The sequence below is a fragment of the Sylvia atricapilla genome, chromosome Z (genome assembly GCF_009819655.1).
Source record: "Sylvia atricapilla isolate bSylAtr1 chromosome Z, bSylAtr1.pri, whole genome shotgun sequence".
In the NCBI taxonomy this organism is placed as follows: Eukaryota; Metazoa; Chordata; class Aves; order Passeriformes; family Sylviidae; genus Sylvia; species Sylvia atricapilla.
The window spans coordinates 85,936,124-85,954,668 of NC_089174.1; the positions used below are offsets into that span (position 1 = coordinate 85,936,124).

General features: G+C 38.1%; 1 protein-coding gene across 1 annotated transcript in view; it reads right to left on the reverse strand.

Moving 5' to 3' along the window:
* Window positions 1–18,545, reverse strand: part of GLIS3 (GLIS family zinc finger 3) — a 127,445-nt gene that overhangs the window by 23,190 nt on the left and 85,710 nt on the right. The window contains exon 5 of the mRNA XM_066338551.1: window positions 2,818–2,959. Coding sequence (XP_066194648.1) covers window positions 2,818–2,959 — 142 coding nt within the window. The remainder of the gene's footprint in view (window positions 1–2,817; window positions 2,960–18,545) is intronic.

Genomic DNA, 18,545 nt, shown 5'->3' on the forward strand with positions numbered 1-18,545 from the left:
CAAGTAAACCCAAACGCCTAAGTATTTTTCATAATTTAAACCTAAATATTACCACAATGCTTAGCCCTCAGTCTATCTGCTTGCTTTAGACCCAGAAATGTAATTTTGTGTTAGTTTTAAGCAAATAATGTCATACTACCTCACTGCATTAGTAAGATTATAGTCAGTTTGGATTTCTTCCATGAAGTCGTAAAGACTACAAGATAAGAAAAAACACTTTTTGAGACTTAACTCCAAGTAACAGATGTGTAATCAAAAAAGATTACAGTTATATTTCATTTAATTGTGTCTGTGTTTATAGATACTGTATTTTAACAGTACTGAGTTTATAGGCACTGTATTTTAACCAGTACTCCTGGTCACTACAGGGGTAAGTGAAAATGGACTTGCATGTAAGCATATACTTTTGACTTTTCTCATATATTTCTAATAGTTTGCTTTCAAATATTTATTCTGTAGACTTCTTCTACAATAAAAAAACTTACCTTTGCTTTAAACATGCATCAATAATAAGTGAAGTCAATTAAGAAAAGTTTGATTGGACACCACAGGAAGAATTATACTTTAAAAGTAGCACAGAGACACTTTAACTAATATGCTGTCTCAAACAGTACACAGTAAAAATAATCCATTTAATTTTTCAGAAGTCCCAAAGCTGTTAATCATATTTACAAAAAACCAAACCAAACAGAAACAAAAACAAACAAAAAAACCCAAACCACAAACAAACAAACAAAAAACCCCAAACAAACAAACAAAACCCCACAATAAAACCAACCAACCAAAAAAAACCACCCACAAAACCCCCAAACAAACAAACAAACAAACAAACAAAAAACCTCTTTCAGTGAATTTTGAAGGGTAGCTTCTCTGAGGCAAGACACTTATGTTTCTGTGTATTTTATCTCTATGGGAAATGAATAGTTTTCATGTTTCCATTTCAATAAAATAATTGAAACAACACAAGTGAATAGAACTAGGAGAAATTTGCCAGGTTATAGATAGCTGGGAACACATGTAAGAGAAATCAGATTATTACTTGCGCAGAAATTAATGCTGATTGAACAGCATTACACAGCAATGAACATTGTACAATGAATAATTGCCATAAAAATCAACTCACCATAAAAATTGCCATACAATAGGAAGCAGTGCCAGGAAAGAAACTACCAAAATAAATTATTATATCAAGGGAGGTTCATGGTTAGTAGTGCTGCAAAGATCAAGTACTGAAAGACAATGCATGAATGAGACTACAGAAAGTAATGTCAGTCTCAGAGGCTGTCAGTAGACATCATGAGGGCAGACAATTGCCAGCTGAGGGCTGGCTGGAGGCAGCAGCTTTACCCAACTTGTCCAAGCCACTGTCAGCCTGTGTTTGGATGGCCCAGGAGACAGTTTTAAGCAGACATTTAAGCATAGTCTGGAAGCTAGGGAGGAGTGCTCAACAGATTGCCATAGCAATCTCCTCTGAGGATATCCTCAATTTCTGAAATCTGACACACTGTCCCATCCCAACTTCCATTCTGTCTTGGAACTTGAAAAGGAAAAGGAAAGCTGAGTCTTTGTTATCTCTTGGTTTGGCATGTTACACTTGGTGAAACCATTAAATGATTTTTTTTTTTTTTTTTAATCTCAGCATTCCTCACTATCCAACTCCCTCTCAATGTACAATGTAAAATAAACAGCTATAACCAACTACATGTTCCCAGAGTTTCTCGTCTTTAAAATCTGAAATTTCCCTTTTTTTTCGTGTAGCAATGTACTGAGTGTAGTACACATTAAGTCTGTACTCAGACTAAGGCATTTAAAAGTTAACAGCACACAAGTAATACCATCTACTTAATAAACTAGAATACAATCAATCACACCTTCAAATGTCATGACTTTTGTCATATAAACCTACATCATCACCAGCTCCTGTGTGACTCACAGCAGCCTTGACAAAAACATGAAATAGAATTGATAGGTTTACAAGCCTCTCAGTAAAATAAAACCACTTATTCAAGTGGACACTTCATATAATGTCATTTTCATCACTGCAGATAACATCAGTGAAGACAATTCATTCACTTTCTGGTTATCACTTAAAAGTTGAAGTGATAAAAGACATAATACATTCTGCCTGAAAGTTAAAAACAGATGCCCTCATAACTACTAAAATATTGCATTAAAAATGCTAACATCCTGTCCATTGCCCTCTTAAGTTTTAAGGCTTATTATCACTCACAACTTACCAATTGTTTCAAATTTATTTAAAATGTTAACAAAAATGGTACATGTAGGCAGGTATGACAAAGGTATTTTAGTAGTAAAATCTCAGATATTTAACTGAACCAATACAATAGGATTACTATACTCATAGTGTAAATGTTTTTAACTGTATATTTATAGTCAAAATATGTGAACTCATAATGCAGCATTTCAGTTCCTTAATGCAGATCAATTGTCAAACTGGTAAGTGATCCATGAATAAGGCAGAGGAAAAATACTATGATTTAAAAAGAAGCTTAATATATTCAAGATGTCTACAGGGAATGGTAGAAGTAAATTGATAGCATAATCAAATGCCTTATAGAGCAAAAATATCCATCTATATTGCATTAGGTCTTTTCATGGGCATATTACAATTTGTTCTGCTTCCTTCCAAACACATATAAAAACATGCTCAAAATCTATCCTTTTTTATATTACTTTTCATATTCTATCCTTCTTGTGAGATAGATATGGATTTCAGAGTATATTCCAATCTACCAAATGATCCTTAATATTAAGTGAGGAATTAAACAGCAGCTTTTTATCTCTCTTGTTCTATACCTGGGTAAATATCACAGGCAGGCCCTGGGGAGTGTCCCATGGTGTTATCCACAGCATCATGTGGTGAGAGGGCTGGCTGGAGGGACTGGATTGCAAGGCAGTCATTCAGGATGTCCTGGCCAATCTCTGAGCTGGATCGCAGCTGAAAAAGAAGAGATAAAAAAGGAGAAATTATAACAAAATATGGACATGGACAAAAGTAAGAAAATAATCACAAAAATCTTTAAGACAATGAAAAATTACAATGAAGAAATGTTGAGATTAGAGGAAGAAATGGAGCACAACCAGAAATCATCTCTTTTAAATCCTCATGAATACCATCCTTGCATTCTAGCAGGCACTCTTTGAATCTCAGGAAGGAAACATTTCCAGATGCTTAACAAGACTGTACATAGGACAAAGACTACTTGTACAGGTAGGACCATGGACAGAAGGACTTCAGTGTGCTCTTTTGCCACACATGCAAGAGAGGAGTGGCCTGGTTAATGGGCACTGGAGATTCATCAAATGTCTGGCTGACATTGCTAATATCAGCAGAGGGATACTATAATGGATACAAGTACTTTCATGCGTTTAGGGTTTTCATGATTTTCAGGGTTTAGTGCCCTGAACTGCCTCAACACAGGATCAGAAGAGCAAAGGTGCTCATAACACTGGAACAAGCAGCCATGAGAGGTAATACACAGGAAAGTCAGCATGGAAATGGGACTACTTCATATGGACTAAAAATTGTCCTGAGACCCCATTCTTAAACTGACTAGGACTACATTTTTTTCACATTACAGCAGAATTGTGAGTGCTCTGTCACTGCCAGTAATCCTAGCTGAATGCATGGCCATTTGCCTGGTACTTGATCCATCAATAGCAAGTCTGTTAATCTGGCTGATAACCAGAAAATTCACTCTACACACAATTAATAAACAAATTTATAACAAGAGTTTTCCTTTGGATGAAATTGGATGGAGAGTCTCAGTGTGAGGCTGCACTAAAATACAGTAAAAAACCCTACAATTTAAAAAAATCCCAACACCAAAATAAGGAAAAGAGAGAAAGTCTGCTGCAGCACCCTAACAAGGGTGGTAATAACTGTAATCCCAAACTGCACCCTGAGGTTTAGGGCAGGTTATGGATGCTGCTGCAGGCTGCTGGGACTGATGCCTGTCCTGATTCTCTGCCTGATGTTGATGTTATATATTACAAAAATTTCCCTGTTCCTTAAAGTAATTTTGGCTGGTTTAAAAGCCTGGAAAATTAAGGTCTATGTAGCATTGCAGTGGCTGAGATGCCCACAAACATCCTGTCCTGTCATCGAGGTTGGTGCAGCATGATGGAAAAAACCCTGGCCTGGTGCACTTAGATGTGCTGCACTTTCTCAAGAAGCAAATTCTACAGAGGCCACAGAGACTTCTCATCTCTTGTTTGGTGCCACGGGGGTGAGCTGGTAACAGTTAACTAGAACACAGCCTAGCATCTCTAAAAGGTGAGCAATGGAAGGAAGAGGAACAACAAGACAAATCTCTGCAAATACCATTCTCAGAAATTAATCACAGGATGGCTTTAATTTGAAGGTTAGTTCAAGTTCCAACACCCCTGCCACAGGCAGAGACACCTTCCTCTAGATCAGGCTGTTCAGAGCCCCATCCAACCTTGCCTTGAACACCCCAGGGATGGGACAAATTAAGAAAGAAGAGTAAGAGGAAATTACTCTGAATGCAACCATAAAAAAGAGCCATTGCTGCAAGATGATCCTTGTGCCCCAAAATGCTGATAAACACTCAAATTACTTTTGACAGTATGCACTGCTGTAAAACCATGGCAACTGAGTGGAGAGTTGGTCTTACACATCATAAGTAGCTGGAGATACTACATAGCTTGTGATACCTATGCACTTACTATGCACGCTGGAGATTCCTTCTCTTAAAAACTTAGCCAGGCATTATTAAGCCCAAAGTCACACTACCTTTGTGAGGTACATTTGTTTTTCTAGAATTGTAGGAAGGGGGAGAATGGATGTGGCAGAGGGAGAAGGGAAGAAATACCTTGACAAATTATTTTGTTTATTATCCATATACACAATCTTTTGTAAGCACAAATGTTTCTTCCACTTTGGAACATGTCACTGTCTGCTGTTATCCAGTAATTGTGCCAGGTTTGCTGCTATCACTAGTAACGTGGCTTTTTCATGAAACTCAGTGCTTGTGAAATTAAATGTCAAATATGTTCTCATTCAAATCCTTACAGTTACATTATTAATAAGCTTTATGTGAATTTAAATTTTTCTGGAATCTACAGTGAATATAATGTGAAAAATCTGACTTCTATAAAAGAATCAGGATCCTATCATATAGAATACACATTCACAGAAGCTGCCTGTGTAAAGCTGTCTGAATTTTTTTTTAAGAAACAGATCAATTTTTCTATATCAGATGGCACTCAGGGATAAAACAGTGAGAAAAACAAGAAAAGGAGAGCTAAGTATTTACACATTTGTTACAAGAATTAAGTAATTCCTGTAAAATAAAGTAGGTAACCACCTATTTTACAGATTTTCTAATTTGCATGGTTCAGTAATCTCGCATTCACAAATCCTTTGATATTCAGAACAAACCTCTCCTGACAATCTGAGCTGGCATAAATTTTCTAGCTTTTCAAAACTCATAAAAATGGAGAAAACCTAGGATCATCAACAGAAAAACAAAAATAGAGAAAGAAACACTGAGACAGCTGTGGTCAGATTTCTGAGGATGGTTCTTATTTCATGCATTGGCTATTGTTGATTAATATTTGCAGTCACAGGGCCTAAAAATACAACCACAAGGGCTATAAACTAATGTATACAAACATACATGTACGTACATGCATCACAATATTTAACATACGTATGTAATGTGTAATTTTAGAATGACAAGATATTTAAGGTACATAGGATGAAATATCCTGAGCAAGAGGTGGGTATTCCACTGACTTGTGCAACGGCAGATGCAAAAAGCTAATTCAAATTACCACTAAAAATATTACCACAGGCCTTCTATATACCCCAGACAACAGATGCTGGGAATAATTTCATTGTCCCCTGCTGCAAGGTATGCTTGTAATTTGCTCTTTAAGAGTAATTACTGTGGTACCCTTGCAAAGAGGACAGCAAGGACTAGAGAAGCCTTCCCTACTGTATTGCTTGAGGAATAGGACCAGAAATGGGTAATTTTCCTTCAGCAGAACCAGCCATTAAATGACAGCTGCTTCCAAAACTAGGCACAACCAGAAAATTCCATTTCCCACCATTATTGTTTTCTTTTGACAGAGAAACAATGCTTTATTTGGTTACTGGTCCTCCTTCCTCTGCCATTTAAAACTCATCCTCCTTCCAATGTTTTTTGAGATCTTTTCTCTGTAAGGAGGCATAACCTGTATCATTTTTGGAGCAAAACAGAGGGAAGAGCACAGTTTCTGGTAAAAAGGCAGTTGATCGAAGCATTTCTTCTTCCTATAAAGACATGGAGGGTAAAAACCTGCTGTATCTCAGTCAAATATTTTTACATATTTCACAGAAAACTTGTAATTAAAATTTTTAACTAAAAGCAATGTCTTGCATTATGAGAAATGCAGGCAAATCAGAGCTATGATTCTTCTTTAGTCTGTCAAGAAACACAGAAGAGACAATGAAAAGACAAATGATCTTAAAACCAAGCAAAATCCATGAACCATTCACTGCAAGCATAGAATTTTATCTTCAGTTAAAAAAGCTGTAAAGGTGAAATAATAATAATATAGCTGCTGCCATCCATTTCTTGCTCTCTTTTAACAACAATGTTGTGGTTTTTTTTTCCAGCCTGGACTGTAGACTTACCATCCAAGTGAAAAAGGAAGTTGACATTCTCTTTGACTTCTGTATGAAGCACAAATGTCCCAGCACAGATGTCCCAGCACTGTGACTGAAATACATCACCTCCCCATGACCATTTTGCTTCTCTCATGATCACTCAGCTGAGCACTAGTATAATCATGCTGGAACTGAAAACTTGACAATCTGTTCTTAAGACCTATATGGTTATAGATTAACCTCACTGAGTAGTGAGATCAATAACTGACAAGTCTGCCATGCTGAGCAGAGCCATTTTCTGTGTGCTGGAACTTAACCTAAATTTATGGCTGACAAAACTGCAACTTAACAACCAATTGCTCTGACCACTTAAAACTTCCCTGTATTATTTGGTATTTGTTGCAAATAATAGCTTTTTATGTTAATAGCTCAGTTTTATGGTAAAACTTTTGAGGTTTTGTATTTGGAAATACAGAAGCATTTCTTGCACTTCACATAATCACAATGTGCCAGTTTTTTCTAATATAGAAAACAAATAATTTTTTAGTCCTGGTTTACAACTGTTTTACTTCTGTGCCAATCAGCTAATGTTTATCACCTTTCAGAACAATGGACAGATATTCTACTCCTGTACATTTAGCATATGAGTAAGTAATTACCCAAATTAAATGAATCATGCAGAAATAATCAGAATGGTGTAAGATTCTTCCTCAGTTTTCAATTCCACTATATTTGAGTTCAAAAGAAGAGGCCTGTTGATTTGATGTATGACATAATCCCAGAGAAAATGTCTCCTTACAAGAAAAGATATATTTTTTCATTTTACTCTCACCAATGTGCGTTTTATTTGACATCTATGTGTTTTTGTACCACCTGGCTAATTTCTCCTGTATAAGAGAAGTCAGACACCATCAAGGAAAACATATAATAGGTGTGTTTATGAATACACTTCATAAGAAAAGAAGCAGTATAGCTTGAGAAATCCTAAACCACACAAAATCGTTCAGTAACTTCAAAACCTGCCTGTACGTATTCAGATTAACTAGATTGATTCTTCAGCAAAGTGTAGACCCCTTCAGCCATTCAAAAATGCCAATTATCTCATCAAATCAGAACATTTTAAATCTCTCTTACATAAACATGTGCTTAATATACATGCATATGTAAGTGAGACAGTAGTTATAGTCCATTTATTTTTATGCAGGTTAGATTTGTGTCTACCATGTCTAAAACCAGCAAAACCAAAACGAAAATCAAAAAACCCAACCTAAATACAGCTATGTTTCATTGACAAGAACATTTTTACACAAACTGTAATAGTTCCACAGATGTGCTTTTGTTTCGCATATAAAGACAAGGATGAATTTCTGCCATTCACATATTCTGTGTATTAAGTTTACTAATGTCATGTACAGAGTAAGTCAGTAGTTTTTACTCATTTTCATTGTCTGCAATTTAAGCTGGCATTGCAAAAACAATGCATGCCTGACCTGTCTATGCAGAGCCACATTGTATTAGCTTTTCTGAATGAGTTCTTGGAATTTCATATTTGCCTGTAGTTAGAGTAAAATTATTTTTCTCCTGTTAGTGTCAGGACATTGAGAGTACACAGATATCACCACCAAAAAAATTGTAAGTTCACTATGAAGTAATGTTGTAAGAGAGTATTTGCTTATATTATGTTTTTTCTTGTTAGATACAGATCATCCTTTTACTCACAAAGATGAGCTTCAAGGTCCAGTACTTTCCTGCACAGTGCTAAACTTTTCTGACAACAGACAATGACACAGATTCAATAAAAACTGCCCTGATACTTGCCTCTGGGGGCTACAGACATCTTGGGGCAAAGAAGCAATGCAGACATGCCATGGGTTGCAATGCAGGATGTGACCAGGGGTGTGTATTCTATTATCATCTGCTGACACCGGGTGGGGAGGTGTTAATGGGAAGCTGTTAAAACCAGGAGGGGCAATGTTCTTTATCTCTTCCACAGCCCATCCTCCCTCCAGGGGATATCTGCTGTTAATGGGCCATCGAGGCTCACTGCATGGCTGATACAATTACATCATCCCATTGGGAGATGCTCCACCCAGTGGGAGGAGCCAAACATTCCTACCTGGATAAAACCTGAGATTCAGAACAGCAGCACAGCCTGTGTGCACTGGGTTTCCAGAGGAAGACTGGACCCATCTCAGCACCACTGGACCCTTCTACAGGATCATCTCGGCTCCAACAGAACCACATCTGTCACTGCAGGGGGCTTAACTGGACTGCTCCCAACACCCTGATCATCAGGCTGTATTCTGACTCTGTCAGGGTTTCTGAGACTTTTTGTTTGCTTGTTTTTGTACTACTACCTTTGTGTTTTTTAATATTCCTTTTCCCATATATTTGACTGAAAACTCCTTAATTGCAAAATAGTTTGGAGGAAGGGAGTTAATATTCTCTGTTCCAAGGGAAGCTTCAGCTTTCCCTGGCAGACACCTGTCTTTCTAAACCAAGACAAGACAGAAGGGATTCTTCTGTACCCTTTGTTTTCAGTGAGTCATCTGCGCAGGACTTTGAGAGAAAAATGTTCTCCAAATTGTCTACCACAGCTTTCAGATATGCCTGTGTGTGCCTGTGTGCACATGTGCTACTATTCCCTGCTTTTAGATCCTCTTTCAATTAAACATTTGACCAGAAAAACAATAAAAGTCAAATTAAGCTAGCCTACCTGCACATTAGTGATGTTAGGTTTTATGCAAGAAGTAGTTACTCTTGCAACTCTCCAAGTTTTACTACATTGAACACTTGAGTTCAATAAAAGAACGCTTTCCATCTTCATGTTCTAGCATACATCAGAAAAACATATCAAAAAGGTTTTTCAGTGTCTTGCATTAAAAATCAAAAGGACCTGAAACCTACACAATTAGGCAATTTTGGTAAATTTCAAGTCAGGAAGAAATTCTGGTTTTACAGCAATACTATAAGAGGAAAACACTGTTGCATTAAGATAGATAACACTAAAATTAATTTGTTTTTATTACATATAGAAAATAGAGTTTTCCTTTGTTTGGTATTATTCTAATTTGAGAAATATTTTGGATTATATCCTCACTAAAAAGATACAGACCACCAAGAAGACCACTTTAAGAGGAAAAATTGCAGCTGGGACAGATATGAAAGGAAACTTCAAATTAAAAAAAAACCCTGAAAATCTTACTTTAAAGAAGGAAAGAACAGTTTGAGTGAGTGCAGTGGCCTTTTTCTAAAATAAACAAAAGAGCCACAGTTCTGTTGAAAATTATTCCTATGCTCTACACAACTAGAAGGCACTCATGCAGATGTTTGAACACAAATACACACACACACACACATATATATATTACCTCTCTTCCTGTCCTTTGATACAACATCAGGTTGTATCACATCTAAAATGTTACATAAATATACCCGTGACCCTTTCTACTTCATCCTCTTATTCAGGCAGTTCCAAGAGGCTTGTAGCTGATTTTTGTGTGAACATCAGTCTAATAGCTGACCTGTTGAATTCAAAAAAAAGGAAAAAAACCTACTATTGCATGCCAGACTGATTTGGAGATACAGCTATTATATGATATTGCTAAGCATCAGTTTTTCCAAGTAAATGCAGCCTGACAAAGAAAACACTTATAACTGCAGAATTACTTGCTTTCCCTTTCTGAAAATACATCTGTTTGGCAAGTTTCACTTCATGAGAGGAAAAATGTGTAATATAATCATATACTTATCCACCAGGTGCTTCATTTTGCACAAACATATTTTTTCCCTATCACAGATTACTAGAAATTGCCATGGTAATCTGTAGATAATATCAACAATTCTTAGTATACAGAAAGAGGTTTTCAGATTTCATTTTTAATTTTTTTTTCTTTAACTGCAGCCTCCTTTATATAACACTGGCCTCCATTTTAAATATTTGATTCTGCATTTGCCTGCACTGGAACCTAAATGTGTGTACCAGCTCATACATGAAAATACTCTCTTCAAAATATTACCTTGAATAGAGTCAAGGACTAGAACTGAAAAACTCTACTTCTGTCAGGAGGTGAAAATTATTAGCCTTCAGGCATATAACTTTCTACTATTGCACAGATTCCTCAAGATGTCCCTGTACATTTTCATTCACTGTCTGTGAGTTGTCTGTTTAGTGTGCTACATGGCACAATACCCACACCAGCCAAATAGGAACTTTCTGACACAGTTTTGACTATTAGAGAGCAGGGATTCTTTAGTGCAGTGTCCTGGTCACTCAGGGAATCCTTCCTCCAGCTGAGTGTCCTGAGCATCACATAAAACAGCGTGTTTATCACACACACCAATCACACATTCTTTAGCTATCCCCATTGACTAGATGTTTAGGTATTGCTTTATTTTATAGTGTCACATCCCCAATCAGAAGTCCTTCTAGGTTCTTTGGGGTCTTCTTTGGTGGTTTTCAAAGTCCCACATCCTTTTCATGTGTCTCGACCCCCACTTTCCTGTAAGTGCAATATTGTTGTTTTGCATAACTTCTGCTTCATCAGCAGAGCTGGGCTGGAATTCTGCTTGTATTTTGTGTGGCTTCTGTTTGCCTAAATTGCATCCCTCATGTATTTCTCCAAGACTGTACTGTTCTATTCTCCTTATCAGAGTAAAATGCTGTTCAGTTTTACTGTCCTTATGAGGCAAGACAACGATGTGAAGCACTGGCTAGGCTGGCACTGCTAACTTTCCCAGTTTCTACTGCTGCTGATTTACTGCAGGACACTTCTGTGTCAGGTTGGGGTTTTTGTTGTTGTTGTTAAAGCCTTAATTCAGCTTGCAGAGCAGTCTCACAAACAGCTGTGCCAGAGAAAGGGCAAAGCAGTGCATCACAGGGAGGAAACAAACAGGCAGATGAAGGTCCCCCTCAAATGGGCACTGCAAGTGAGGCCAATATGTGACTGCTTCAGGAGCTGTGCTGAGGACTCCAAAATCAGTACCTGCCAATGCAGCTGTCCACACCCATATCCAACAGCGTGAAACCACAGAGAATGTCTCAGCCTGGAACAGGAACACTTGCTGAGGACAGTACTGAAGACTTGAAGGGTATTTGTGCTGCTGTCAGGGTGCTGAGCTGCAACCTCCTACACATACTATGCACAGTTTAAATCTTGCTTGCTCAGACCCTGTTGCTGCCTAAGGAGCATAAAGAACAGGACAGTGCCCTTAAAGCCCAGACTAAAGTGTGACAGGCTAATGAGAATCACAGAATTACAGAATCACAGAATCGCTTAGTGATTTATCTTCTTTTTGTCAGGGTCAGAATTAAATGTGTGAGATGGTATCTGTTGCTAGAACTCAGGTGTTTATTAATTCTTATGTGAGCGATTTCTACAGCACTTCTAGCTAACAAACTAAAAATGGAGCTGTATCTCTCCCTCTACAAGGCCTTTTAAAGATAAACTCTCCAATTAAGAAATGACACCCTAAATAATTTTTATTTTTAACCCAATAACCAAAAACGCGTGGCCCGCAATGTGGACTTTTCTACCCAATTACAAAATACCACCCAGACCCATGAAGAAGAAGGTGAAAAAGAAGGACTGGCATACACCCTAAAACCTCCACCTTGCTTTTTATATATATTACTATATTCTAAAATATTAAGTTCTAAGTTTTCCACCACATTCACCAGATGTGTGATATCACATATTTCTATTCAAACCATGCACCCATAATCCCAGTTCTATCATTCAATTTTGGAAGCCTGTTCCATGGCCTCAGGTCAATGCAGTGTTTGCTTGGGAGTCAGTGCCTGTCAGCACAGAAAATCTAGAATTCTCAGTGACCAGGGTTCCTATATCATTTAGGTTGAAAAATACCAGTAGGATCACCCAAGTCCAAGTGTACACCCAGCACTGCCAAGTCAACTCATAGACTCTCTCTACTGGGCCACCAAAAGAAAGACAGATTCCTGGTCTATTAAGACCATGTTCATGCATATGCTTTGACAGGGAAGTGAAGACAAAGAAATAGAGAAAAGGATATTGTTTGCTATCAAAAATGGACCTGAAGAACATGAAATAGTATTACCATGAACTGACAGCTGTTCACAGAATTTTGAGACAATCTAGATTTTTTTTTTTCCTGCCATGGGTGTAAATATAATGAGGGTGACAGCACTTGTTCTTTCTTATGTTCTTTTTTTCTCCCTGGTGAAGAAAGGTTTAAATGTAGTGCTGGCAAAGCAAATCTCCCACAATGGGTCTTCCTTGAGAGGCACACACCTTGTGTATCCCACCACAGCAGACACCACTGCTGCAAAGCTGGTGTGGGTCAGCCACAGCCTGTGCTACACTTGTTTCACAGTCAAAAGAACTGGTCACTCCTAGTTTCAGAAGTTTTCCAACAAATTGTATAATTAAATTCCTTAAACACTGCTACCCATTCGTAATCCCTTTTTGCAAACATGCCTTTCACGAAAAATTGCTGAATGCCATGGTGTCTGATTTATATTTCATTCTGAAGACAGGAAGTAAAGGGATTAAAGTTGGGGATTAAAACACTTACTCCTTACTGCATTTTCTTCTGCAGAATAGTTTCTTAGTTGCCATAGGCACTGCTCACTGACCCCGTGGCCCTGAGTACACTTCTTTTTGCATTGGTGACATCTTTTAAGTGGACTTCATAGAGAACAAATGAGGGAAAATATCCTTATTTTCAACTGCTCTCAAAGCCAGAAAATAGATTTGCTTCTCTTTCAACCCATTCTCTCCCATTTGTAATTTAAACACTGAAATCTGAACTAAGAGTCTGAATAAGGTCAAGCAAAAAACTGAAAGACACAGAAGCCACTTATCTCATATGGTAGGTAATATGTTTGCTCCCCATGAGGAAGGTGTTCACAGAGCAGTTCCTCCAGATTAATATAGTCACATAATGAAGACTGTCACTGGTAATTAGCTTAGTGCCTGAATGACCTTCTGAAACAGCAGTGGTGTAATGCTCTAACCCTCCTTGGCTTCCTCCTTCCTTATCAATTAAGTGTCCTCAGTTAGAAAAAAATTATTAAAAAAATTTCTTTCATGTAAAACACAATAAGCACTGCGTTTCTTGAGTTGCAAACAAACACTTAGTCCAAATGCTGAGAAAGAATGGAAAGAAAAAACTGGAAACCCATCATGAAATTAACAAACCTAGCTAAAAGAAAAAAAAATCCCCATGCATTGTTTTCTTCTTATGTTATTCACAAAATCTAAAGGCTGGTATAAAATTTTGTTTTTTCTAGAACCTTGTAATGAACTGGTATATTCATCAGTTGTGTGGTAAAATCAGTATGTAGTCACAATAAAATGCCTGTTTCTACTGTACTGTAAAGGAATTAAAAAACTATCAAGAGGTATGCAGCACTGTAAGAAGTAACAGGTCTGTATTATTTTGCTGAAGGAATAATATATTTGACATAACCCACATAATAGAAAGCCAGACAATCTCTCAAAACTTAACAGAAATTTCCATGTTAACCTTTTGTATATCTTAGCTCCAGAGAAATATTGTTCAATAGGAAAACATCATGTCTTTAAGCAACTGGGTTTTCTCCCATTTATCATTTTCACTGTCAGGTTGACAGGTTTATACACTGTACTACAGGTTTGGCTGAGAAGTGCTGAGAGCAGACCTGTGGAAAAGGACTTGGGAGTGATGGTTGACAAAAAACTCAGCATGAGCTGGCAATGTGTGGTCACAGCCCAGAGAGCCAAATGCGTCCTGGGCTGCATCCAGAGCAGTGTGGGCAGCAGGGCCAGGGAGAGGGGATTGTGCCCCTCTGCTCTGCTCTGCTGAGAGCCCACCACAGGAAGGACATGGAGCTATTTGACTGAGTCCAGAGGACGCCACAAATTTCATCAGAACACCTCCCCTACTAAGACAGGCTGAGGAAGTTGGGGCTGTTCAGGCTGGAGAAGACCCCATAGAAGATTTCCATTATCTGAAGGAGGCCTGCAGGGAAGCTGGAGAGGGACCCTTTTTCAGGAACTATATTGATACAAAAGGGTGACTAGCTAAAAACTGAAAGAGAGTAGGTTTGAATTAAATTAAATTAAATGCCAGGAATCCTTTACTGTGAGGGCGGTAGAGACACTGGAAGAAGTTGCCCAGAGAAGCTGTAGAGGCCCCATCCCTGGAAGTGCTCAGGACCAGGCTGGACAGGGCTTTGAAAAACCTGGTCTAAAGGGAGGTGTCCCTACCCATGGCAGGAGCACTGAAATTAGATCTTCTTTAAGGCGCCTTCCAAGCCAGACCATTCTATATTCTATATACATTACAGAGCTCTAAGAGACAAGAGGTGAGCTTTTAGACAAAGGAATATAAAATAAGTAGACTTCAGAAGAATTCAATTATTAAAATCTGCCTCTAAAGGTGAGGACTTTATATTCCGTTTTTGCTAATATGGAGGTTGCACAATGGGAGAAGAGGAATACCTGTAGGACCTTAATAAGCAAGGTGGCTTCTGTAAAGCCCCCTCAGTTCAGATGGGAACCCTTATCAAGCTCAGCAGAGGCCACTTGGCAAGGGAATGCCAGTAATTGCTTTGACCAGATGATTTATATCCTTATCCCATAGTTTTCACTGTGCTCCACACCTTATGTGTGCACACCTTATGTCTGCTCTAGTCCTAGCCTCTACTACAAGTAGGAGTGGATAAGGCTGAGGTCAGTCACACTGCCTGCTTCATCTTCATCAGTGCAGTTTATCGCCCTTTTTCTTATTGCAATCAGGAATAGTATTCTGAAAACTTCCTACCACTGCTAGCTAATCAATCGTGGAAGAGCAATAAATGCAACGGGGAAGAAATCATGCATAAATAGCACCAGGATTAGAGAAATTCTGACTGCTTCCTGTGTTTTGCTCCTGTGCAGCAAAATAACACCTGAAAAAATGTCCTTCCAGTCAAATATCACAGGAATAAACGATGGAAGCATCCATCTGATTGGGATAATGTTTTGCTAACTTCTCAGAAGTGACTGTTCAGCCATCATTTTCCAGCTGACCAATCTGTGTGAAAAAGAAAGATTATCAGACAGGAAGAAATCAATCTAGAAGCTGTGCACATACCCCTTATCTTCTTCGGTCTCACTACTTCCTCCATCTCTTAGTGATTTGGTACATGTACCATATAAACTATAACTTTTAAAAATATCCATCATGTCTAGATAATTGTTGGAGGTTAGGTTTCTTTCCTTTTGTTCCTTTTTACTTATGGAAGTTTTTTCCCCCATAAGTTGCTAGGAAACACTAACAACTAGGTACTTAAGAAAACAAAAGAAGTGGCCAAGCTCAGGGAAGGACAGCATCCATTGTAGGTTCCTGTAGCATGTAACAATGGAAAATCTAGAGGAACAAAAACTTAAAGTGAGTGAAAGAGAAAATACTTACACCCAAATTTATTTATTTATTTTTAACTGTATGAATATGTAATTTTAGGAAATTTGTTCAAGTGTTTGGAAGTGTACAAAGAAAGACTGGGAGGAAGTTTGTCTCTGAAGTTCTAAGGACAATAGAGAACAAGAAGTTTGGCAAAAAATCTGTGTAGTCTGTTGGGCTGTACAGTTATCCTCCTGCTGAACTGCCATGAAGCATAATGTGTTGTGGCACGGCATTGTGTGCTTAATCCTATATTTTTTAATTAGTGCTGTCGATACGCAAATTTATTTTCAGAGTTTTCTGTTTTATGTAAAAATACTCTATTCTCATATTGATTTATTGTAGGAACAATTACACTACCATTTAGCATAAGAAGTCAAAACGATTATTTTTTTGTTTAATGCCTGTAAGTCGAAAAGAGTAGTTTGGAATAATTGACTAGACACCATTTGTGAAACAAACATCTCATATGCTCTCTGTTTATTTTCTGTAGTGATGTCTTCCTTTTCTCAATACACTAACCATGACTAAAATAACAAATACAAGCAATAACGTTGGCTTATGTAGTGTTAAGATGCCATTGCCATGTGTTCCCTGAGTTGCACCACAGCGCCCCCTGCAGCAGTGGAGGAATCATTGCATCTACCCCGCCCACTGGGAACCACCAGCGCCCCTTCTGGCGGTACCCAGAACTGCACCAAAGGGAAAGGGTACCAGAAAGGGTCACTGGGTTTGTGTTCTGTTTGCCGTTAATCCCAGACTGTGTGTTGGTTGTTTGCTTTATTATACATACTAATAAAGAACTGTTATTCCCATTCTCATATCTTTGCCTGAGAGCCCCTTAATTTCAAAATGATAATAATTCAGAGGGAGGGAGCTTACATCTTCCATTCCAAGGGATGCTCCTGCCTTCCTTAGCAGACAACCTGCCTTTCAAACCAAGACAGTAATTTTCAGAAATATCCTTTGGACTGCCTTTCCTGAAGGTATGCCTCTACGATACTTGATTTCTGGGAGAGGGAGTACAAAAATTTTTGTCCTAGGAAAAAAACCATGAAAATAAACGTACCTCCTGTCTTAGGATAAGACGAAGTACTGACCTAGGAGTATCACTGATGAATTTGCTGACATGGTAACCAATTTATCTGGTCAGTTCAATCCTCGTATGGGCTCCTCCAGGCCCATTTGAGTGATCTAAAGGACAGCTTTTAGAGGAAGTTGTCAGGTAAGCATTCAATACCTCAAACCTCATCCAAATAATATATCTGACCCATAAATAATTTTAATAAAAAGACCAAAGATATGATCTGGCCACTGTTAGAACTGCCAAGGAATTAAAGTCTGGTCAGCTGAACAAGGAAATCATTTGGTATAAATCATCCTTCAATTCAAAGTCCAGACTAAGACTTCTGCATTCCCTTTAGCTGGTCTAGTTTATATCAACTGTTCAAATTATCTATTCCTTTTTTAAACAAAGATGGAACTAACTAGTTGCATCTTAAATTATTTCACTTTCTTTTAATTAAATAGAAACAATATGTTAAATAATATCTAAATAATAGTTTTGGTTTTTTTGGCAGGACACATAGGCCTAAAGTACTATTATATATGACAACAGTTATTCATTGGCATGGATAAGATTAAAACTATTTAAAAGCATAGCCACAGCATTGTTCAGATGGTAAGGTCAGTGTTACTGAACTGATCTTGTCTTTGCCAAACAGCTGCACAAAATCAGAAGAATTTTTTTGTCCTTTTAAAATGACCTCTTAACTGTTTGAAAATGCACTTTTTAAAAAGAGAAAAGCTTTAAGAAAGGCAATAGACATTGCAGATATTCATGACAATATCTACAAAGCCAGTGGAGAGTCCATTCCATTCACATGGGAATTGCACTGCATTATTAGAAAGTGAATTAAATATTTTCTTTAGATTTAAAAACATGGATTTCTTCAGCATCATTGCGACAGAAGCAGCAAATTACTTTTCATGGTATACTTGAGTGGAAAAGACTATGATCTCATACTTGTACAAGGCTGAGTGCTATCTTACACAACAAATGGACCTTCATGAAGAGCATGATGGTGGTACTGACTTTCTATTGACATGATGGTGGTATTGACATGCTTCAAACCACTGGATCTCTCTTACAAAGAAGGCTGAGGGAGCTAGGTCTGTTTGCCTTGAGGAGAGATGACTGAGATGGGACCTCATCAATGCCTGTAAGTCTCTGAAGAGAGGATATCAGAGGCTTTTCTCAGAGGTGCCTGGCAATTGGACAAGAGGCAACAGGCAGAAACTGATACTCAGGAAATTCCAGCTGAACACAACGAAGAACTACTTCACTGTGAGTGTGACTGAGCACTGGAACAGTTTGCCCAGAGAGGCTGTGGAGTCCCCCTGATTGGGGATATTGAAGAACTGTCTCACACAATCCAGTGCAATGTGCTCTGGGATAACTCAGAGCAGGGAGGTTGGACCAGATGACCACTGCGATCCC